Source organism: Musca domestica, unplaced genomic scaffold, assembly GCF_030504385.1.
Source record: "Musca domestica strain aabys unplaced genomic scaffold, Musca_domestica.polishedcontigs.V.1.1 8, whole genome shotgun sequence".
NCBI classification, from domain to species: Eukaryota; Metazoa; Arthropoda; class Insecta; order Diptera; family Muscidae; genus Musca; species Musca domestica.
In genome coordinates, this window is record NW_026712409.1 from 16,065,191 (window position 1) to 16,089,205 (window position 24,015).

The window sequence follows — 24,015 nt, forward strand, 5'->3', positions numbered from 1 at the left end:
TTTTTTGAATAATGATCTTACTTTAACCATTTTTTTCGGTATTGTTGTATTTTCTTTTTTGATAATTTTTTTATTTGTTTATTTATTAATGTAGCTTTATTAGCTGCATTAATTCAATTTATCGATTATCACGAAAAATTAAACATCGAGCCGTTCGCGTTACCGCAACTTTTAGTACTGATTGCCGCTGAATTTTCAAAATGTTGATTTACCAAAGATCAAGTTTTGAAATACATATTTTTGAGCTTCATGTGTCGCGCCATTGTTGTTGTGGGGGGTTTGAGCGTTTTGGTTTTATTATTTTTATTTTCTTTCTCATTTTCTTCATTGTGGTCTTCGTTTTGAGAGGGCTGATCTCTTACACTTGAACCATGAATGAATGAATGTCGTTTAATAAAAATTTGTTTTTTGAGTTACAGTTTTTTCTTTATTTTTTTCATCGGCACAATGCGTTTTTATTAACAAAAGCCCAGAAATGACAGCTTGTATGGGTATGCACAAGTGGTAATAGTGTGGTTTTAAATAGAGGAGGAAACAAAACACAATATTTTTAAAACATTTCGCTACTCCGTCGATTTTGCGAGTAAAACACTATTTTTCAAAGAAAGAAAAAAAAAATGAATAAATAAATAAATAAGTAAAAAAATAAAAAAATGAAAACAAAAAATCGGAAAATTTTTCTGAGTAAATATTTGACATCAGAGAGCCCAAATTACCCCAAAAAAATTAAATTTTTATAAAAATAAAAAAAACAAATGGGAATACATAAAGCGCTTATTTGGTTGACTCAAGTCATTGGCTGGCTCCTTCGTAGAGGAACAAAGGAGTTTTGGGTTAACTTAGTTCGATTTTTGCCCTAGGCTCCTTTGTTCATTTCCGAAGAAGCCAGCTTAATTGCGCTAAATTCGGTCGTACCGAACATTGAATACCCTCCACCAGTTGGAACGAATTTGGAATTTCAAAAAAAAAAAAAAAAAAACATTAAAAATTCTGTTGAAATCTTAAAAATACGGACTATAGCCGTTACTTTAGTGCCTACACGAAGACGTGGACCTGTATAGGCAACATAGGGAGGTGCATTTATATCGGGGCTATACAAAGACCTGGTCCTACCTTTCTGTCACAGGCTGTAGTACCCATTACGAACTTCAAACACCAAATTTGAAAAAAAAAAATCCGGTGAATATTGTACCTAAAATCGTCAAAATACCGAATATAGGAAGGTGCCGTTATATGGGCATTATACGAAGACCTGGACCTACATAGACAATTTTCTGGCACAGTCTGTAGTAACTATTAGAAATTTCAAATACAAAATTTCTAACAACTCCGGTGAATAATCTCCCTAAAATCGTCAAAATACCGTATATCGGGGCGTTCGGGTATATGGAGGCTATACGAAGAAGTGGGCCAGCATACACAATTTTCTGTCATAGATTGTAGTTCCTATTACGAACTCTGAATACGAAATTTGAAACAACTCCGGTAAATAATGTCCCTAAAATCGTAATAATACCAAATATAGGGAGGTACTAATATATGGAGCTTTTACGAAGACCTTAACCTGCATAGACAAAATTCTGTCATAGACTGTAGTACCTATTAAAAACTTCAAATACGAAATTTAAAAAAGCTCTGGTGAATAATGTCGCTAAAATGATTAAAATACCGAATATTGGGAGGTACCGTTATATGGAGGCTATACGAAGATGTGGGCCTGCATACACATTTTTTTTTTGTCATAGGCTGTAGTACCCATTACGAATTCTGAATACGTAATTTGAAACAACTCCGATGAAAAATGTCCCTAAAATCGTCGAAATATCGAATATCGGGAGTACCTTTGTATGTGGGCTATACGATATCGTGTACCTATATAGACCTTTCTCTTCCAGGGGGTAAAGTTCATAGAAAGAACTTCTAGTATGGATTTGTAGACAATTCCATTGAAAAAATATAGCTAAAAAAATCAAAAACCCGAATATCGGGATGTACCGTAATTGAGGGTTATACAATTTCGTGGAACTATACAGACAATACTATGCCAGGGGGTAAAGTACATAGAAGGAACTCCTTTTGTGGATTTTTCGAACAATTTCATTGAAAAATTTGGCTACAATTATTAAAATACCGGGGGTACCGTTATATGGGGGCTATACGATATCGAGGACCGATATAGTCCATCTTCGAATTTGACCTGCCTGCAGATAAAAGACTGATCTGTGATATGTTGGCTTCCTATCTTTATTCGTTTTGACTCTAGCGTTAACATGCGGATAGACGGACAGGGTTAAATCGTCTTAGAATTATACGCTGGTCAGGAATATATACTTTGTATATCTAAAATTTTTATTTCCGTGAGTTATACACGAAATGACGAACCTTATATACCCTCCTATTATGTATGGTGGAGGGTATAACAATTAAATTCTGTTATTTCCATTGGATTTTGTTTGGGTAAATACTCTATAAACCCGGTTGAATAAATCCATAATAAACTTAAAACGCTATTTTGACTGGCTTAAGTCATTGGCTGGCTCATGGTAGAAGAATATTGGTAGACGCGTCGACACAGCTGCTGGGACTATGAACTGTCAAACCAATTTTGGAATTGAAAATGTTAAATGAAAAATTATTTAAATTTCTAAAAAATTTCTGAAAAACGCGAATTATAATAGCCTCCGACTGACGTAGTATAAGAAAACATATAAAAATCTACTTCTATTTGAAAAAAAAACATTAAATTTTTTTTAACATATCAATGCTCCCAAGCGTTGATGCATCTACCTGTATTCTTCTGCCATGGGCTGGCTTCATCGGAAAAGAAGAAGAAGAAAAGGAGCTTAGGGCATAAATCGAACTAAGTTAACCTAAAACTCCTATGTTCCTCTATGAAGAAGCCAGGCGATGACTTAAGCCGACCAAAAAAGCGTTTTATGTATTCTCACCTATAGGCCTTTTTTCTCCTAAAAATCACTTTTCTGTAAACTTTACCTGTCAATTTATGGATATTCAAAAACTTATTCTCTTTATAAAAAACACACCTATTATGCCATTCACACTTATTATTTATAAACTCTTTGTGGTTTTATTCACTTGGCTGGCTAAATTAAGTGTTTTCATTTAACGTCATTACCCTCGCCCTCTCCTCCACTCTCTTTCTCGTATTTCATCATTTATTCTCACACATTTGTTGTTAGTCGATTTGTTGTAACGTGTATCTTGTTGGACCAACTCAAAAAAAAAAGACATGACGGAGCTTGCGTTTATGATGCTCCGGTGTTATTAGCAACGCTATGACTCAAGGTTTGATTAACTTGGTTTGTCTTTTGGCGCTTGTAAACAAACAATTATGTGTGACAAATACACTACGACGTGAGGAAGCGTGAATTGACAGTTTTGTTGTTTAAGTTATAATAACAATTAGCTAAAACTTCCGATTGGATACCCTACATTAATGTGTACAATTTCCCTGGAGACTTCTAGAGGGTTTCACAAGAAGGCGTCTAAATATAAATATGACAAGTTTTTTGAAGCCTTAAAGAACGTTTAGACTACTAAAATCTAATAGATTTCAAGTGTCAATTCCATAACGTATACGTTACGTAAACGTATTCATAAATATAGTGGATATTAATTGACGTATAGGCCCATGGTAGAAGAATACACGTAGTCGCATGGACACAACTGCTGGGACAATTAACTGTCAAACCGATTTTGGAATTGAAAATGTTTAATGAAAAATTATTAAAATTTTTAAAAAAAATTGAAAAATGCGTATTATAATAACTTCCGATTGACGTCGTATAACATATAGAAATATACTTATATTTGAAAAATATTTTAAAATTCTTGACATTGTTGTAGGCCATGTTAGAAAAATTTAGGTAGATGCATCAACACTTGGAAATATTGATGTGTCAAAAAATGTTAAATGTTTTTTTTTTTTCTCAGAAAAAAGTAGGTGTGTGTATATTTTCCTATATGACGTCATGGCAGAAGAACGCTCGGAAACATTGATATGTCAAAAAATTTTAAATGTTTTTTCAAAAATAAGTAGATTTGTATTTGTTTTCCTATACGACGCCAATCGGAGGTTATTATAATATGCACTTTTTTTAACTATTTCTACAAATTTTAATAATTTTTCATTCAAAAATTTCAATTTCAAAATTGGTTTGACAGTTCATTGTCCCAGCTGCTGCTGCTGTGACTACCTGTATTCATCTACCATGTATGAAGTCAATTGGAGGTGGTAGGTTAAGCTTTTTTAAACAATTTTTACAATTTTGAATAATTTTTCATATTCTGGGAGAGTGAGGTAGTTTTATTTTCTTTTGCAAGAAAACTGTGAAAAATAAACAAACGGAATACCTGCAAAAACTTGCAAGGAATCAGCTGTTTTGCCAAAATCAAAACAATTTGTGTCAAACTGGTTCTCTCGGATCACTTTCTTTCGCAGATCTTTTGTGTTAACAGACTACTTTCAGTAACAGTTCGCAACAATTGCTACAAATTCTAGGGTAACCTAACAAACTCTAATTTAGTAAAAACTCTTCGATTTTTTCGAAATTTTTTCCAGAGGTAGTTATTTTTACCCTGCTTCCGGGAAACTATTTTTTTTTCTTGGGGGACAGACCCGGGACTCCCGATTTTTGACCCAAAAGTCCGGGTTAAAAGCCCGGACAGAACCTGGATCCACTTACCCGATATAGACAATATAGGTATAAATAGGTTTGAAAGCTTATGAAAATATCTATCCAACAAGTGGTCACATGATGGGGTAATTTTTAAGCGGTTCGAAAGTTATAGTTAAATAATTTATTTTTTGGACCCGGATTTTTTATAAAAACCTCGAAAATTCGAAAAAGGGTCTACTATGGGGGTCAACGAAATTGACGCCAAATTATTCCTGACACTCTTACCTTTCCAAAATGCTACAATTTGTGATAATACCTTTTTCGGGTCCAGAGATAATCTCTTCAACCAGCTACGCTAACTAAAGTTTTTTTTTAAACTTAACAGTTGTTGTAAGTAGCCGACTTTCGGTCGGGGCTTTAGATGTTCTCCTCTGGGTATGTCCCACAAAGGCTAAAGCGAACCAAAGTTTTCTAAATTTGACACTTTTTGTAAATAGCCGGCCTTCGACCGGGGCTTGAGATTTTCTCCTCTGGGTATGTCCCACACGGGCTAACGCGAATCAAAGTTTTCTAAATTCAATACTTTTTGTAAGTAAGGGGCCTTCGGCCGGGGCTGGAGATTTTTTTCTTCTCTGGGTATAATTGTGTCTCATTTCAACAGAAATACTTCTACCCAATCGGAATTACCACTTATAGGGTGACCCATTATTAATGACGTTCACATGTCGTCACATATCACGACAACAAAAAATATATTTCAGATTTCCCCATAACAAATGGCGGAATGTCGTCACTACTACAAATTCCAAGAAGTGGCTTTGTACGGGCTATTTCTGTAGCCCATCAATATGCAGGGCATATTAAAGTTGGCTGCAAACCAGAAATAAACTGGAACGTAAAAAAAAGAAACTCACCGTAAATTGGCATGAATCATCGCCATCATCATCATTGGGGTTTTCATTGACCGGCTGACCGCACACATACCATGTAACGCGGGCATCGCTGGGATAGACACGAGCACAAAATGTTGCTCGCGTTGTTGTGTCGGTTACTAGAACAGGTAAAGGTGACTTGAGTATGGTCAGGCTGTCGATCTCGGCCATCGATGACTGCTCTCCGCGGCGTTCAATGTTCAGGCTGGTCGATGTGGAGCACTGAACACCATCTTGACTGGTAATGTGGCAGGTATAGAGGCCGGAGTCCAAATCGAAGGCATCGAACAGACGTAAACACAATAAACCGTTCCCATGATCAATGTAACTGGAAAATGCAAATGGTGGATGGTGGGAGAGGGAGAGAGAGAGAGAGAGAGAAAAAGAAACAACAAAACAAAGTTAATCGATGCAATGCACTGGCTTGGCAAGTTGTTGTTACTGCTGCGGTTGACTTACTTGACATCTTCAGAGTCTTTGATGAGTTCACCGTTGCGGCTCCATGTGTAGCTGTAGGGCTGGTTGCATTCCAATTCAAAGCACAAATCAATGATTTCACCTTCGCTGCAGTCCACCGCATCTGGCAGTGGTTTAACGATTTTACAAATGGTTTCAATGCTGGCGCTGGTGCGTATGTCACCACAACTGCCGTCATCGATGTCGCCATTGGTTTCACTTGGCAGAAATTCAACCACAGTTGAGGTTACAATCGGTTCATGGTCCTCACCCTCAATAACACAACAATAAATGCCCTCATCCTCCTTGGTAACCGAATCGATGACCAGGAATACCTCGCCCTCATTTTCCAAAAGTTGCATGTGTATCCTTTCGTTGGCCACCAATTCCTGGCCATTGTGATAGAATTTACACGAAGGTACGGAGGAGCCTCTAAAGCCTGCAGCCAGGGCCATGCGGCCTCCAATGGCCGTTGAGGGACCCATTATGCGTCTATGCAAATAGGCATTGCGTCGTGAGGATGAGGCTCTTATACTTCTACCCGAAGGGGATTTGGAATAACGTGAACTGCGTATAACATCCAAACGGGCCGTGGCCTCAATGCGACCATAATCATTTTCCAAGGTCACACGATAAAGGCCAGCATCGTCAAAGCTGACATCTTCTATTTCCAAGTAACGCAAATCATCCACCTCTTTGACTCTTATGCGTCCCGTGGGTGTTACAATTAAACCATCCTTATCCCAGGTGGCCCATGGCGTTGGATGGCCACCAATGGCACACTGGAAGCGTACACTGTCACCCTCTTCGACCACTCGACTGTTTGGAATGGCCAAGAATTTCGGTGCAGATATGGGCAAATGCAACTCATGATAACTACGGCGACTGTCGTTTATTTCAATACCCGAACTACGATACGACAAACGTCGTGAAGGCGAAAAACTGCGCACAGGTGTGGAGCGTGGCGTAGACAATGGTGTCGAAGAAGTGGAGAGCAAGGCAGCCGGACGTGACAATTGGCGGTTGACCATATTCTCCTTTTCCTCGGGCACATCAACAATTATGCAGGCCGATGACAGATTCCTGCCAATGTTGTTCTTTGCCACACAGGTATATTCACCCTCATCCTCGGGATAGATGCGCGGTATACGCAGCGTGGCCTTAATGCCATCATAAGTCATATCATAATCCTTGCCACTGGGCAGTACACGTCCATCCTTTTCCCATATGATAATTGGTTCGGGCAAACCTTCCACATGGGCTTCCAGAGTTATGGCATCACCATCACAGCAGCGAAGATTTCTCAGGGAGCGTATAAAGCGTGGCAAAGTTTCAACGTTTCTGAAAAGGGGATTAGAAATTATTCATGTTGCAGCGGAGGGCGTATTGAAGTACCTACCCATGTCGTATTGATCCCTTCTCCATTTGTTTTTGATTGAGTATGTCTGTAAGGAGAAAGGGGACAAAAAATGGATTAAGACATTTGAAAATAGTAGGATTTTTACTGAGAACCTGAAATTAATAACTGATAGGGTAACTCGGTTGGAATTTTTAGCATACTTTTAGGGGCTATTCGCTCCAACATTTTATTGAAATTTTTCAAAAAAAATTAGGAGTATTTTTTTTTTTTTGAGAATATTATTTAATTTTTAATATTTATGTTTCTTTTGTTATTAATACTACGTTAATTGATGCGCGGTACATCTACATGTTATTTAAAATTAAATCCTACAAACAACATTATAGTGACTACTTATAATCAAAATACAACTCTGTACCTAAGATAAAGAAATACTGTTTAATTGTAGTTGGCAACTCATGCTTGTGGTATGTGTGCCGGGATTGACTAAAAATTAATTGGTGTGTCTATTACAGACACAAACCACAAGCAATTCAGCTAAACCAGATAAACGTAAGTGAATGAACAATCATTTCTCCAGATGGGAAATGTATTACAGTCCATGTTTTCTTCAAATAAAATGTTCTACAGATTTGCTAAAGTAAGACATTAATAATAACATAATTCACTAGATTCTTTTGTTCGTTCGTTTGGTCATTTCTTTTTGTGAATGATAAACAGTTCTTTGCAGTAACCACTGTATAAAATTCTTGACACTTATATTTATATCTCTCATTCTCTCTCCCTGTCTTTGCTGTACTCCACGCTCTCTCATCCCTTTAAATTACAAATTCCTCTTTAATATTTCTCTCCTCCAACGTTTCGTGCACGTATTTCTGAGAACACACAATTTTGAGCAATAGCCCGTGAGAGCATGATATAAACAATGACATGAACCGAATATGAACAACAATTATATCGATAACTGATTGTTGTTAGTTGGCAACGTCTCGATATTATGTAATCGAAATGCCTCACATTTGTTTGCCATCACTAATTGACGGCTTATTTTTACAATTTGTTTGATTCTACAAATAAACATTAAAACCCCAAAAAAATTCGAACAAAATGATTATAATGCACGTTGATTTGGAACCGGGGTTCCGCAAGGCCGATATAAACAATTTACCAACCGTAAATAGTCAAACGGTGTTCGATTTCATAGCAAAAGTAGCCAAGGGTCAACAGAATCTGACGAGGTAAATAAAATAATATTTTGACTGTGATTTCTCATCGAAATTCTCTGTTTTCGTTAGGCAACAGACGCAAGATGCTGATCTACGTGTGGATTACGTGCAGATACGCCGTCTGGCGGAAGAGACTGATGTCAAGGCATTGGTGTTTCCCGCCGCAACAGCATTGGCTTCCCGGGTGGAGGGACATGTGCGTGTTAGCATTAAAGTTGATACCAAAAAACAAGCTATTACGGAATCAGTGTGTGACCGGTGCTTGGGAAAGGGTAGGTAGCCATTATGATAAGGAAACAAATAATTTAGTATGAATTTATTAGTAGAAAACTATCAGTATATCGGGACCCGAGTAGTTCACAAATCCAGATATTGTTGACAATAAATTATGTTGCATGGAGTGCTCGAAATTTTTGGAAATTTAGTAGAAAACTACCAGTATTTTGAGACAACTGTAGTTCACAAATCCAACTGTTTTATGGTGGCATCATTAAAAAGGGTTCCAACTTAAGGTTTTGGGAAATTGTTTCCGAACGTTTAGAATTCAACATTTCATTGATGGAAAGGCCCCTGCACAACATTGTTGATACAGAGGAAAGCGAAATTGTTTCCGAACGTTTAAAATACAACATATCATAGATGGAAAGGCCCCTCCACAACATTGTTGATACAGAGGAACGTGCTGAAGCAAATTTTCTATTATCAATGAATATGAAACACTTAAATAACGATACACTCCTCACATTTTCCTAACCGCTTTTAAGTTGTGGGTGACAATTTCCATTTTCATCAAGAATATATTATCTTGACCATGGCAATATTCTATGTCGGACTTTGCTAAAATCTATTATTTCCAACTTTCTTCCTATAACCTATTTTAAATGGATGGATTTCTCTAAAATTGCCGAGCATAAAAAGTTAGTCTTTAGTTTCATTTATATTCTATTCTCATAAAGTAACTAAAGAAGTTCTTATAATTTTCTTATTGTTTCCTTTTTCTTCAACAGAATCATGTCCTCACATCCTGACCCTAATATTTTGGTTACATCGTAAAAGTACCGACACAGATACCCCCATTGTTCATGACTTTTGGGGTCATGAAACAGAATCTCTCATGGAAGAAGGTCGCTTAGAATCACTGAGGCTACGTGACATCTTTGCCTGTGAAGAGTTGCGCATGGAATGTGATGTAGAAGCGGCTGCTGTAACAGATGTCGAAGGTGCTGCCTTCCTAGAGGCTGTTTTAGATGAAATGGAGGGACAAGATTTGAAAGATGCAGCCTTATATCGACATTTTAGAGGAGTGACCGAAGAATTCGAACCCATTTACATACATCATACCCTCTTGGATTCCACAAATAATGGCATAAAAGATGCCAATACATTTCTGCAATACATGGAAGAACAATGCAAACAGGGGATATTTGATCGGGTTGCTGCCATCTCAAAAAATTGCTATAAAAGTTCCCTTTGGCTGGAGACGCAATACATGCGACTACGTTGTTCTCTGATACATCGCATTGCCTCGCGTAAAGATACCATTGAAGATGAACAGATTTTGGAGGCACTGTTTTGTAAAAATCGTGATTTCAACGTTGAGGATAAACAACAAATGAAACAACACAAACGTTTCATATTGAAACAGACTGAGAAACTGGAAAATAAAACCTATCATGAATGCGGCCTGCTGATCAGTGAAAGTTATCCATATATATGTGCCTCTCCGGATGGCATTACGGATGATCATATTGTGGAAATTAAAGCACCCAAAACAGATGAAGAATTTGAAAAATACCTAGAGGGTCGGGAAACAATTGCCCCCAAATATATGGCCCAGATACAAATACAAATGTACACAGCGAATGTGACCAAGGCTTTGTATTGTGTCCTCAGTCCCACCTTTGATACCAATGGAGCTTTACATTATGTTTGGGTCCAAGCCGATATGGAATTTGTGGCAAGTTTACTGAGTGCAGCCGAAGATTTTTGGAAAGAGGTGGTATTTCCACGTTTGGCAAAGATTTATTTTTAATTTAAAGGAATATAAAAATTAGTCATTTGTTTGCATTATTGTAAAATAATTTAGAGTACGCACACTCACACAAAATCATAATATGGGAATCCAATACAGAAAGTTGGGCGAAAGAAAAACGTGAGTATTTGTTGGTTCACTATCTTTACACCTAAAATGTTCTGTATCCAGCTAAATCCCAAACAATCATTTTCATCGCCTCTTTTTATTAGATAGGAAACATAAATAAAATTGTGTTTTAAAACCCACCACTTCCATGTTTTTATCTTTTAAATGAGTGGAAAGTTGTTCCCCACCAGACTTGTATGTGTGGGTAATTTTTTAAAAGAAAAAAAAAAAAAAAAATTATTAATAACTTACCTTTGGCAAATATTTGCAATGAAATTACAGCCTTTGTTTCGCCATGACAATTGCTGGCAATAACAGAATAAGTGCCGGTAAAATCCAATTTGGCATATGGTATTTCCAAACGATATTCAGGGCCTTCACCAATGCGTCGGAAATGTGGAGCGTCTTTATAATATTCAGGCTGAAACAAAATAAAATGTTTGAAAGTGAAATATGCGTTGAAGTGTTTTTTATATATGATATCTATGGTCTGTTCCAGAACTGCAAGAATGTTAAAGTTTTTACTACGATAACGGATTTTTATACCCTCCACCATGGTATGGAGGGTATATTAAGTTTGTCATTCCGTTTGTAACACCTCGAAATATACATTTTAGAACTCACAAAGTATATATATTCTTGATCAGCATAAAATTCTATGTCGATTTAGCAATGTCTGTCCGTCTATCCCTCTGTGAAAATAACTCTAGCTTCCGAACGAAATGAAGTAGGTTAATAAAATTTTAATCAACTGTATGTTATGTCTGCAGGAATTTTGATATTGAAAATGGGCCGTGTAGGTTCACATTTTGGTATAGCCTCCACATAACGGAACCTCCCGATATTCGATATTTTGGCGATTTTAGCGACATTTTGCACCGGAATTGTTTCAAATTTGGTATTTGAAGCTCATAATGGATACTACAGCCTAAGACAGAAAATTTTCTGTGCAAGTCCACGTCTTCGTATAGCCCCCATACAACGTTACCTCCCGATATTCGATATTTTGGCGATTTTAGCGACATTTTTCACCGGAATTGTTTCAAATTTGGTATCATAATGGATACTACAGCCTAAGACAGAAAATTTTCTGTGCAAGTCCACGTCTTCGTATAGCTCCCATGTAACGTTACCTGCCGATATTCGGTATTTTGATGATTTTAGCGACATTATTCATCGGAATTATTTCAAATTTGGTATTTGAAGTTCGTAATGGATATTATAGCCTAATACAGAAAATTTTCTTGCAAGTCCACGTCTTCGTATAGCCCTCATATAACGGTACCTGCCTATATTTTGATGATTTTGGCGACATTATTCGCCGGAATTGTTTAAAATTTTGTATTTGAAGCTCGTAATGGATACAGCAGCCTAAGGCAGAAAAATAACTGTGCAGGTCGTCATTTTGGTATAGGCCCTATATAATAGTACCTCTGTCTGTGCAGGTCCACGTCTTCGTATAGCCCCCATATAACGTTACCTGCCGATATTCGGTATTTTGATGATTTTAAGGACATTTTTCATTGGAATTGTTTCAAATTTGGTTTTTGAGGCTCGTAATGGATACCTCAGCCCATGTTAGGAGACTGTCTGTGCAGATCCACGTCTTCGTATAGCCCCCATATAACGGTACCTACCGATATTCGGTATTTTGATGATTTTAGCGACATTATTCACCGGAATTGTTTCAAATTTGGTATTTGAAGATAGTAATGGATACTGTCACCTAAGTCAGAAAAATGTCTGTGCAGGTCGTTATTTTGGTATAGCCCCCATATAATAGTATCTCCCTATATTGATTATTTTATCTACATTATTTACCGATTTTTTTTTCAAGCTTCGCATTTGAATAAGACAAAAGTTGTCTATGCAGGTCCCCGTCGTTGTTTAGACCCTAATATAACGGCTACATTTGGTAGTTTTAAGATTTTAACAGAATTTTTAAAAATTCTGAAATTTGAAAATTGCCAATTTCGTTTCAAATGGTGGTATTCAAAGGCCGTTCGGCCCGGCCGTACTTACAGTATTTTTATTTGTTTGTTTGTTTTTGCAAAACTAGTCGATTTTTTGAGCAATACATAATCTCTTCCATAGTAAAATTACATTCTTTTGTTTCATTCTCCCCCTTCCATAAACTTCGTCAGAACGGAGCAATATAAAAATTCAAATCTTTGATCAAATTTTATGCAATAATTTTACTTAGACTACACATGATCTAATCTTAAAGCCTTCGCCTAACGCTGATATACCCGACCATATGCAAAATTCGTAGAAAAAAAAAAAAAAAAAACGGAAAGCATTGCTGCAGTTTTTTATTTTTAAAATTGTGAACAAATAACTCAAAACTCATTTCGACATTGTATGAGGCCACAAAACAGAGAGGACAGACATCTAAGCATAGATAAAGTAGAGTCATATTTTTGGTGCATGATATTATCTCTATGGCAGCCACAGAGACAGGCAGTAGAGTAGGCAAGGCTTGAGAAAAATCTGTGTAGGAGGGAGGAGAAGGGATGTTGCCGAGAAGAATTGCAGTCTGGCACGCAGTGGAGAGCACACATCACGCTCACAAAGTTTTTCGTCGTTGATGTTTTTATGTTATACATTTGCCGCCTGTCTGGTCTTCGGTCCATCCACTTCGTGCCGAACATAATAAATTGTGATTCATAAAATATGATTTTATTACAGTTAATAATTTGTTTAATGCTATTTTAATGCCATATAAGCTCAAATTCAATAGAAGCCAGTTTTGCGTTGGCTCCTTATGTTGTCGGTCTGTCTGTCTGTCTATCGGATGCTGTGTGCGATTGCTTTTCGAACCAGCAACCGCAAACGTCAGCAGCTAAGTGTGCGTTTTGAAAAAAAGCCAACAAAAAAGTGACGTCGATTGGTTTGGTTGATTGGCTTGCCAGTACAAATCACCGGCCGCCAAAAAATGAAACGCACAGGAAGACATGACACAAAGTGACAGCCAATAAAATGTAGTTTTTGGGGTGTAGGGTTGAAGTTTGAAAAAAAGGGATTTTCTCATATAAGATAGAAAATGAAATAAGGAGAAGGATATCTATCTATGAAAGACTTATATTAGGACATCTAGACCTCTAGGTGGTCTATTTATAGAATAGTACTATATAATCTGACAAGGAGTCTTTTTTATATGCTCTACGTTCCCTAAATCCCTAAATATTCGTCGTAGAACCCATAAAGTATATATATTCATAACCAGCATAAAATTCTAAGTCCATTTGTCAGTCTGATGTCTGACTGTCCGTCTGTCCGTTGAAATCACAATACAGTTCACATTATTTCACGTAGAGCGTCAAAATTTTGCAGAACAATTTGTATTGTGTCTAGGATGGTTGGTATTGAAAATGAGATATATCGGTCCACGTTTTGTTATGGTCCCCATATAACGGTACCTCCCAATATTCGGTATTTTGATGATTTTTGCCACATTTTCTCACGGATTTGTCTGAAAATTGGTATTTGTAGGTCACAATGGGTCCTAGTTCGTGTGACGAAACATTGTATGTATAGGTCCACGTTTTGTTATAGTCTCCATATAACGGTACCTCCCGATATTCGGTATTTTGATGGGTTTTGTAACATTTTTTCACAGATTTTTTTTTTTTAAAGTGGTATTTGTTGGTCATAATGGGTTCTGGCTCCGGTGGAGAAACATTGTATGTATAGGTCCACGTTTTGGTATAGCTCCCATATAACGGTACCTCCCAATATTCGGCATTTTGATGGGTTTTGCAACATTTTTTCCACAGATTTTTTTAAAAATTAGTATTTGTTGGTCATAATGGGTTCTAGCTCCGTTGAGGAAACATTGTATGTATAGGTCCTCGTTTTGGTATAACCCCATGTAGGGGTACCTCCATATATTCGATATTTTGATGATTTTTACCACATTTCTCCGCGGATTTGTCTAAAAATTGGTATTTGTGGGTCATAACGGGTTCTAATGTTTCCTTTACCCTAAGGTGGAGGGCATTAAAAGTTCGGCCCGGCCGAACTTAATGTTTTTTACTTGTTTAATAATAGAGTTTTTCGAAGAAATCAAAGTCTTCGGCATATAAATATCCGGTAACAGGACTTTTAGTCCGTTTTCAGGATTTAGCGAACTCTTTGGAAATATCTTATTCCATTGCATATACGTCAAATAAATCTTCAAGAACGGGAGGAACTCTAAATACCCTCTATAATTTGGAATGCATTTGGAAATTTTCAAAAAAAAAATCATTAAAAATCCTGTTAAAATCTTAAAATTACCGAATATTGGAAGTCGCCATTGGGGTCTATACGAGGACTTGGACCAGCATAAGCAATTTTTGTCATAGGCCATTACAATATTCAAACACGACTTGCAAAAAAAATCCGGTGAATAATGTAGCTAAAATCATCTAAATACCGAAAATAGGGAGGGAGGTTATATGGGGTTTATACGACGACCTGTACCTGCATAGACAATTTTCTGTCATAGGCTGTAGTACCAATTAGGAACTTCAAATACGAAATTAGAAACGATTCCGATGAACAATGTAGCTAAAATCATCAAAATACGGAATATAGGGAGGAACCGTTGTAGGGGGCTATACATAGACCTGGACCTGCATAGACAATTTTCGGTCACAGGCTGTAGTATCCATCAAATACGAAATTTGAAGCAATTCCGGTAAATAAAGTAGCTAAAATCATAAAAATACGGAATATTACGGAAGACAATACTCTTCCAGGGTGCAAAGTACTCAGAATAAACTCCCTGTGAATATTTTTAGACAATTCCATCGAAAAATTTGACTACAATCATCAAAAAATCGAATATCGGGGGGTTATATGATATCGTGAACCAATATATAGCCCATCTTCGAACTTGACCTGCCTGCAGATAAAATACTTACCTATGCAGAATGGACAATACGTTTGGAAACCTACTCGAGTTGACATCCCTAATGCCATTAAACGCCACTCATACAGCCGACTGACTAGCCTAACAACATCCATCTAAATCAGCATCATGAAACCGAACAGATCACAAAATTTTTGTTGCAAAGTTTCGTGCAATATTGTTGTTATTGCAGCCAACTGACTAACAAACTAGCACGCTCGTCCGTCCGTCTGTCCAGCATCGTTTAATGTTTTCGTTATTTTGTTTGTTTTTTTTTTTTTTTTTCATTAATTCAATTTTCCTTTTATGTTCACATAATGACATTGATAGGCTCTTCGAGGTGGCGTAGAGGGAAGTGGGAGGTAGATTATATCCCGTAATTGTATTTCATTTTGAGATTTCATTTCGTTTTCCGAACATTTATGCTTAAATAGTTTTATAATTGATGTTTTTCTGCGTATTTGATATGCCTGCAAATCATTTTTGGATTTGGTTTTCAAAAATGGTTAAAATATTCCAACATTAAGTATGGACTTTATTTTACCGGGTTAACACAATGAAGACGTGAATAGAATTTCGGTTTTGCAGATTTCCTAAAGATGTCGTTTTGGAAATTTATTATTCCAGCAAATTTACTACAGAACTTCTTTGAAGACAATTATTCTCTACGTGCAGTTATAAAGGGTCGCCTTTAGGTCTGAAGGGGATGAAGATATATCTTCATTATACCCTCCACCATAGTATGGAGGGTATATTAAGTTTGTCATTCCGTTTGTAACACCTCGAATTATACAGTTTAGACCCGACAAAGTATATATATTCTTGATCAGCACAAAATTCTATGTCGGCTTAGCGATGTCTATCCGTCTGTGGAAATCACTCTAGCTAACGAACGAAATCAACCTACTTGATAAAATTTTACCCGAATGTATATTATGTCTGCAGGACTTTTGGTATTCAAAATGGGACATGTAGGCCCACGTATTGGTATAGCCCACATATAATAGTATCTCCCTATTTTCGGTATTTTGGTGATTTAAGCGACATTATTTACCGGAAATGTTTTAAATTTAATATTTGAAGTTCGTTATGGATACTACAGCCTAGGACAGAAAATTGTCCGTGCGGGTCAACGCCTTCGAATAGCCCCCATATAACGATACCTCCCGATATTCGGCATTTTGATGATTTTAGCGACATTATTCACCGGAATTGTTTCAAATTTGGTATTTGAAGTTCGCAATGGATACCATATCCAAGGACAGAAAATAAGCCATGTAAGTCCACGTCTTTGTATAGCCCCCATATAACGGTAACTCCCGATATTCGGTATTCTGATGATTTTAGAGACAATATTTACCGGAACTATTTCAAATTTTGTATTTGAAGTTCGTAATGGATACTACAGCCTATGACAGAAAATTGTCCGTGCAGGTCCATGCCTTCGTATAGCCGCCATATAACGGCACCTCCCGATATTCGGTATTTTGATGATTTTGGCGACATTATTCTCCGGAATTGTTTCAATTTCGGTATTTGAAGCTCGTAATGGATACTACAGCCAATGACAAAAAGTTGTCAGTGCAGGTCCACGTTTGGGGATAGCCCCCAAAAAGTGGTACCTCCCTATATTCGGTATTTTGATGTTTTCAACTACATTATTCACTGATTTTTTTTTTAAGTTTCACATTTGAATTTTGCAATGGCTTATGACAAAAGTTGCCTATGCAGAACCACGTCGTGGTATAGACCCTAATATAACAGCTACATTTGGTATTTTTAAGATTTTAACAGAATTTTTAGCGGATTTTTTTTTTTTTTTAAATTGCCAAATTCGTTCCATATGGTGGAGGGTATTCAAAGTTCGACCCGGCCGAAGTTGCAGCTTTTTTACTTGTTTTCACCTATATTTTTATACCCCACACCTTGAAAAGAAGGTGTTTATCATTCAGTTTGTAACATCCCTAAATGTTAGTCGTAGACCCCCATAAAGTAATTATATTCATGATCAGCATAATATTCAATATCGATTTAAAGAAGTCCGTCTGTCAGGACGTAGAGCTTCAAATTTTTTTTTGTGTCTAGGATGGTCGGTATTTTGTTGATTTTCGCCACATTTGTAGGTCATAGTGGGTTCTAGCTCCGTTGGCGAAACATTGTATGTATAGGTCCACGTTTTTGTATAGTACCCTTATAACCGTACCTCCCGATATTCGGTATTTTGATGATATTTGCCAATTTTTTTCACGAATTTGTCTAAAAATTAATATTAGTAGGTCATAATGGGTTCTAGCTCCGGTGGCGAAACATTGTACGAAACATTGTCGACATTTTTGTATAGTCCCATATAGCCGATAACACTTTTGCCATCAGTGAAGGGGGCCTTTCTATCCATTTTATGAGGAAGTAATCAAGGTTTTCGATAGCAACAACATTGTACCGTTTTCAGTTGGGCGCCATATCCAAATCAATCAATGGAAAACTGGAAAACATTTGTGGTAAAATTTCTAAGGGCACATACGATATACGAAACGTAATATTAACACATGTTTCGCATTTAAAAAATATAGAATTTCCATATGCAATGGGCTTCTTGTAGGTCTTCTATGGATGAAAGACCATTGCAGGAGTTCTATAGTTAAATCCTCAAAAATCTTAAAATCCTCAAAAATCATTATCTTTCACGCCATTTTCAGGTGTATCTCAAAACAATTTAATGGTATTTTGAGAATTATATTTGTAATTCGAATCCTTCGATTTGTAATTCGAAAAATTTCAATTGTAGTTCGAATTATTTTAGTTGTAATTCAAGGATTCCAGTTGCAAGGAATTCAAATTATTCCAATTGTAAATCGAATTATACCATTTGTAATTCAGATTAATTCATACGTAATTCGAATTATTCCATTTGTAATTCGATTTTTTCCATTTGTAATTCAAAGTATTCCAATTGTAAAACGAATGATTCCAATTGTAATTTTAACGATTCCAGTTGTCATTCGAATTATTCTTATTGTAATTCGTATTATTTTATTGGTAATTCGAATTATTCTAATTGTAATTCGTATTATTTTCATTGTATTTCGTATGATTCGATTTAATTCGATTAATTCGAATTTAAAATAAAATAAATCGAATTAAAATTGGAATAATTTCAATTTCTAATGGAATAATACGAATTACGTAGGATTTAATTCGAAATACATATGTATTGATTCGAATTACAAATGTAATAGTTCGAAATACAACTGGAATAATTCGAATTACATTTAGAATCATTCAAATTACAATTGGAATAATTTTAATTACAAATGGAAAAATTACAATTACAACTGAAATAATTCGAATTACAAATGAAATGTTACAAATTATAAGAACAGTGTTGGGTTGTTTGTTCGGGATACCATAGTATTTTTTTGTTGCAAAATGGTCAGGCTTAATCCCTATATTGTTGTTTTTATAAAAACAACGTTTGTATATTAGTGAAGCACGATGGTAATGTTTACCAGGGTTATGAATTAAATCAAAAATTATTCGAATTACAACTGAAAAAAGGTGTTCTAGAGTTAGAATTTTTTTTAAAGTCTCATATATATAGAAAATCTTCTACAAATCTACTGGTCTTTTCTATAGAAAGATCATATTTTTCGATATTTTTTTTGATAGAGATCTTTCCAATTTCTAAGAAAGTTTTTTTATTTTCTTACTAGCTTTCTTAATTGCCTTTGGAAAACTGTACCTCCAGGCTCCCTTCTACGTAATTCTTCGGATGAATGCTTCATAAAAACAGAGAATCTTTGGATTCCATATATTTACATAATTGCCCTAATTGGCTATAAGAATGTATCGTTTACCTCCCTCACAATTATTCAAAACCAAAAAATAAATAAAATCGTAGTAAAATATGGCAAACAATGGCAAGACTTACTCTGAGGCGTCTCTTTAATTCGTTGTTGGCAAGCCAAAAAGAAGAATTGAAAACTGCTGCCAGTTCTATGAGGCAGCAACGTTTAAGGTGCAAAATGCGTCACCAGAAAGTGTAATCCAATATGGTATTGTTGTATTATTATTGTTATTGTATTTTCCAAAAAAAAAAATGTACAACGAACAACAAGATAGAAAATCTTTTCAAACTTTTTTTTTTAATTTTTAACTTAACAAAGCCGAGGCAATTATTTAATTTTTGCTCTCATATATTTTCACTTTGGCTTTTGTTTTCAGTTAAACACTTGGTTTTTTATTTTTGTTATTATTTTTTGGCGTTTTTTTTCGTTGAGACAAAGAAAGCTGCTTTTACAATTGTGAAATACTTTGTACGCTGGGAGAATTGTGAAATATTTATTTGAGATTTTTTTTTAGATTTTCTTTAAGGTTTTTTTATTGGATATTTTTAAAATTTTTTAATATTTTTTTATTTTTATTATTTATTTGATTCTATCATTATTTTGATTACATCAAATGCAATTTAAATTAAAAATATTTTTTTTTATATTTAGAGAACTTTTTATTTTTATTTATCAACGACTATCTTGTAATAATACAAGGATTTTATACCCTCCACCATAGTATGGAGGGTTTGTCATTCCATTTGTAACACCTCGAAATATACATTTTAGACCCCACTAAGTATATATATTCTTGATCAGCATAAAATTCTATGTCGATTTATCGATGTCCGTCCGTCTATGCGTCTATGAAAATCACTCTAGCTTCCGAACGAAATGAAATAGGTTGATAAAATTTTACTCAAATGTATATTATGTCTGCAGGACTTTTGGTATTGAAAATGGGCCATGTAGATCCATGTTTTGGTATGGCCTCCATATAATGGCACCTTCCGATATTCGGTATTTTGATGATTTTAGCGACATTTTTCAACGGAATTGTTTGAAATTTGGTATTTGAGGTTCATAATGGATACTGCAGCCTATGCCAGAAAATTGTTCGTGCGGGCCCACGCTATCATATAGCCCCCATATAACGATACCTCCCGATATTCGATATTTTGATATTTTTAGCGACATTATTCACCGGAAATGTTTCAAATTTGGTATTTGAGGTTCGTACTGGATCCCAAAGCCTTTGACAGAAAAGTGTCCGTGCGGGTCCACGCCTTCGTATAGCCCCCATAAAACGTTATCTCCCGATATTCGTTATTTTGATGATTTTAGCGACATTTTTCAACGGAATTGTTTCAAATTTGGTATTTGACGTTCGTAATGGATACTACAGCCTACGAAGAAAATTGTCTGTACAGGTCTACGTCTTTGTATAGCCCCCATATAACGTTAACGGCCGATATTCGATATTTTGATTATTTTAGCGACATTGTTCACCGGAAATGTTTCAAATTTTGTATTTGAGGTTCATAGTGGACACTTAAGCCTATGAAAGAAAATTGTCTGTGCAGGTCTACGTCTTCGTATAGCCTCCATATAATGCTACGATATTCGATATTTTGATGATTTTAGCAACATTTTAGCGGAAATGTTTCAAATTTGGTTTTTGAAATTCGTAATGGTTACTACAGCCAATGACAGAAAATCGAATGTGCAGATTCACGTCTTCGTATAGTCCCCATATAACGGTACCTCCCGATATTCGGTATTTTGATGATTTTAGCGCCATTTTTCAACGGAATTGTTTCAAATTTGGTATTTGAAGTTCGTAATGGATACTACAGCCTATGACAGAAAATGGTCTGTGCAGGTCCACGTCTTCTTATAGCCCCCATATAACGCTGCTTCCCGATATTCGGTATTTTCATGATTTTAGCGATATTTTTCAGCGGAATTGTTTCAATTTTGGTATGTAAAGTTCGTAATGAATACTGGAGCCTGTGACAGAAAATTGTCTGTTCACATCTACGTCTTCGTATAGCCACCATATAACGGTACCTCCAGATATTCGATATTTTGATGATTTTTGCGACATTATTCACCGGAAATGTTTAAAATTTGGTATTTGAGGTTCGTAATGGATACTAAAGACTATGAAAAAAATTGCCTGTGCAGGTCTTCGTCTTCGTATAGCCTCCATATAATGCTATGGTATTCGATATTTTGATGATTTTAGCGGCATTATTCACCGGAATTGTTTCAAATTTGGTTTTTGAGGTTCGCAATGGATGCTGAAGCCTAAGACAGAAAATTGTCTGTACAGGTCTACGCCTTCGTATAGCCTCCATATAATGGCTCCTCCCGATATTCGGTATTTTGATGATTTAAGCGACATTTTTCAACGGAATTATTTCAAATTTGGTATATGAAGTTCGTAATGGATACTAAAGACTGTGACAGAAAATTGTCCGTGCTGATCCACGTCTTCATATAATCGACATTTTTCAACGGAATTGTTTCAAATTTGGTATTTGAGGTTCGTAATGAATACTAAAGCCTATGACAGAAAATTGTGTGTGCAGGTCTACGTCTTCGTATAGCCCCCATATAACAGTACCTCCCGATATTTGGTATTTTATTGATTTCAACGACATTATTCACCGATATTTTTTTTTTCAAGTTTCGTTAATACATTAGGTATTTTTTAAGATTTTAACAGAATTCTGAAGTAATTTTATTTTTTTTTTTTTTGAAAATTGCAAAATTTGTTCCAAATGGTGGAGGGTATTCAAAGTTCGCCCCGGCCGAAATTACAGTTTCTTTTTATTGTTTTAATTTGTTTTTATTTAAGATTTTATTTATTGAGGATTTTTTTACATTTTCTATTCGCTCTTCTTATTTTTATCGAGGATTGTTTTTAATATTTTCGTTTCTTGAATCCCTTCCTTTTTCCAAATTTCCACGCACAACTATTAACAATTGTCACGATAATTGATTGTCTCGTTTAAATTTCAGCGCCCAACTAAATTTTATGGCTCCACAAGGCACCTTTTTATAACTTTTCCCGTTTTAAAAAACGCCCAAGATTTCTTTGCAATCTTTTGATTGTTAAAGAAATTTTTATTTAAACCCACATTTGTTTTTATTTATTCTTTTTTTTCAATAAATATTTATCTGGAATTTATTGGTAACAATTGTAAATTGCCCATAAATTGTTAATAACAGTTAGATTTTTACACCCTATTTTTCTTCTGAACAGCAACAGCAACAACGACAATGTAAAACGAGAAAAAACTATTATTTCACATAATTTGTCTGAACTTGACTTTGAGCAAAATATTTATTTATTTATTTATGTTTTGTTTTTCTCCATTTATTTGCACTAACATGGCAACAACTACAAAAAAAAACTGTCGCATAATTTAAAATTTGTATTTGAAATGAATTCTAAGCGTTCTATGTTTCGTTTGGGTTCGCCAACAACCAACCCACTTGTGTATCGAAAAACGTTTCCCAAGTAACTGAGCAAATCGTAAATCTGTTTTCCAACATTGCTGGCACGGCGAAAATGTCATTCGTTTTTTGGCGACCAGCCAACGATCGTGAGTGTGGAGCAGCGGGTAAACAGTAGCGCAAGCGCAGTTTTTTTTGTTTTCTTCCTAGGAAGTTTTGGGGTGCTGAGAGGCGTTGTCTGTCAAATGAGACAAGTTGTAGACAAGTCATTCAAAGCCTATCTGAGAAGCAGACATGTTATGGGGAAGGGAAGATTTTTCTGCGATTTGAGGTAGGCATATAACGAAGATGATATTATTAGGGATTTTTATACTTCCTTAGAGTGAAAGGGAGCAACGATGAGTACTATGCCAAATCAGATCTCCTGTCTTCGATCACATCGCAGTTTGTGGTTTGAGAGGGACTATTTATGGTCATTTTGAACTGGATGAATAGTCGGGAGGAGTACCTTACTCTGTCGCAAGAAAGGTTTCGAGGTAAAAAACTCAAGATGACTTGAAAAATATCTGATGTGTCTCTTTTGTCGCCATTAGCGAAAGCTCTCGAACCATTGTTCCTTTCCATAATCAAAGGTTGGATAGCTATAGTTGCGGTTCATAAATATGTTATATTTCAACAGTGTACCATTTTTACGTTGGGCGCCACGTTGGGGACACAACCAGAAAAGGCCAAAGGACATCAAACAATGTTGATTACGTCTGGCCAAGTTTGAACTCCGATCCATAATTTTTTTTAATACTCTCCCAGAGGGACAGGGAGAAACGAAGAGTACTATGGTGGATCACATATCTTGCGCCCGAGGAAGTTTTATCACCGTTTATGGTATGTGATATTGGAAATATCAATCAAAGCACGGAGGCATTCGAAGATTTCATTTGGGACGCTATATCTATGAATAATCGGGAGGAGTGCCTTACGCTGTCGCAGGAAAGGATTCTGTGTCGAACTCTCAAGTTGACTTGATAAATGTTCAATGTGTCTCTTTTGTCGCCAGTAGCGAAAGCTCTTGAACCAT

At 35.9% G+C, this 24,015-nt stretch overlaps 2 protein-coding genes across 6 annotated transcripts in view; one reads left to right on the plus strand and one right to left on the minus strand.

Moving 5' to 3' along the window:
- Positions 1-24,015, minus strand: part of LOC101890868 (myosin light chain kinase, smooth muscle) — a 137,330-nt gene that overhangs the window by 23,767 nt on the left and 89,548 nt on the right. For all 5 annotated transcript variants that reach the window (XM_059130810.1, XM_020040070.2, XM_059130812.1 and 2 more), the window contains 4 exons: positions 11,007-11,175; positions 7,428-7,473; positions 6,032-7,369; positions 5,555-5,900 (listed from right to left, as the gene is read on the minus strand). In XM_059130810.1, coding sequence (XP_058986793.1) covers positions 5,555-5,900; positions 6,032-7,369; positions 7,428-7,473; positions 11,007-11,175 — 1,899 coding nt within the window. The remainder of the gene's footprint in view (positions 1-5,554; positions 5,901-6,031; positions 7,370-7,427; positions 7,474-11,006; positions 11,176-24,015) is intronic.
- Positions 8,417-10,894, plus strand: LOC101890694 (YqaJ-like viral recombinase). Its single transcript, XM_005177022.4, has 3 exons — positions 8,417-8,626; positions 8,684-8,886; positions 9,622-10,894. The coding sequence occupies exons 1-3, from the start codon at positions 8,496-8,498 to the stop codon at positions 10,644-10,646; spliced, it is 1,359 nt and encodes a 452-aa protein (XP_005177079.1). The 5' UTR covers positions 8,417-8,495; the 3' UTR covers positions 10,647-10,894.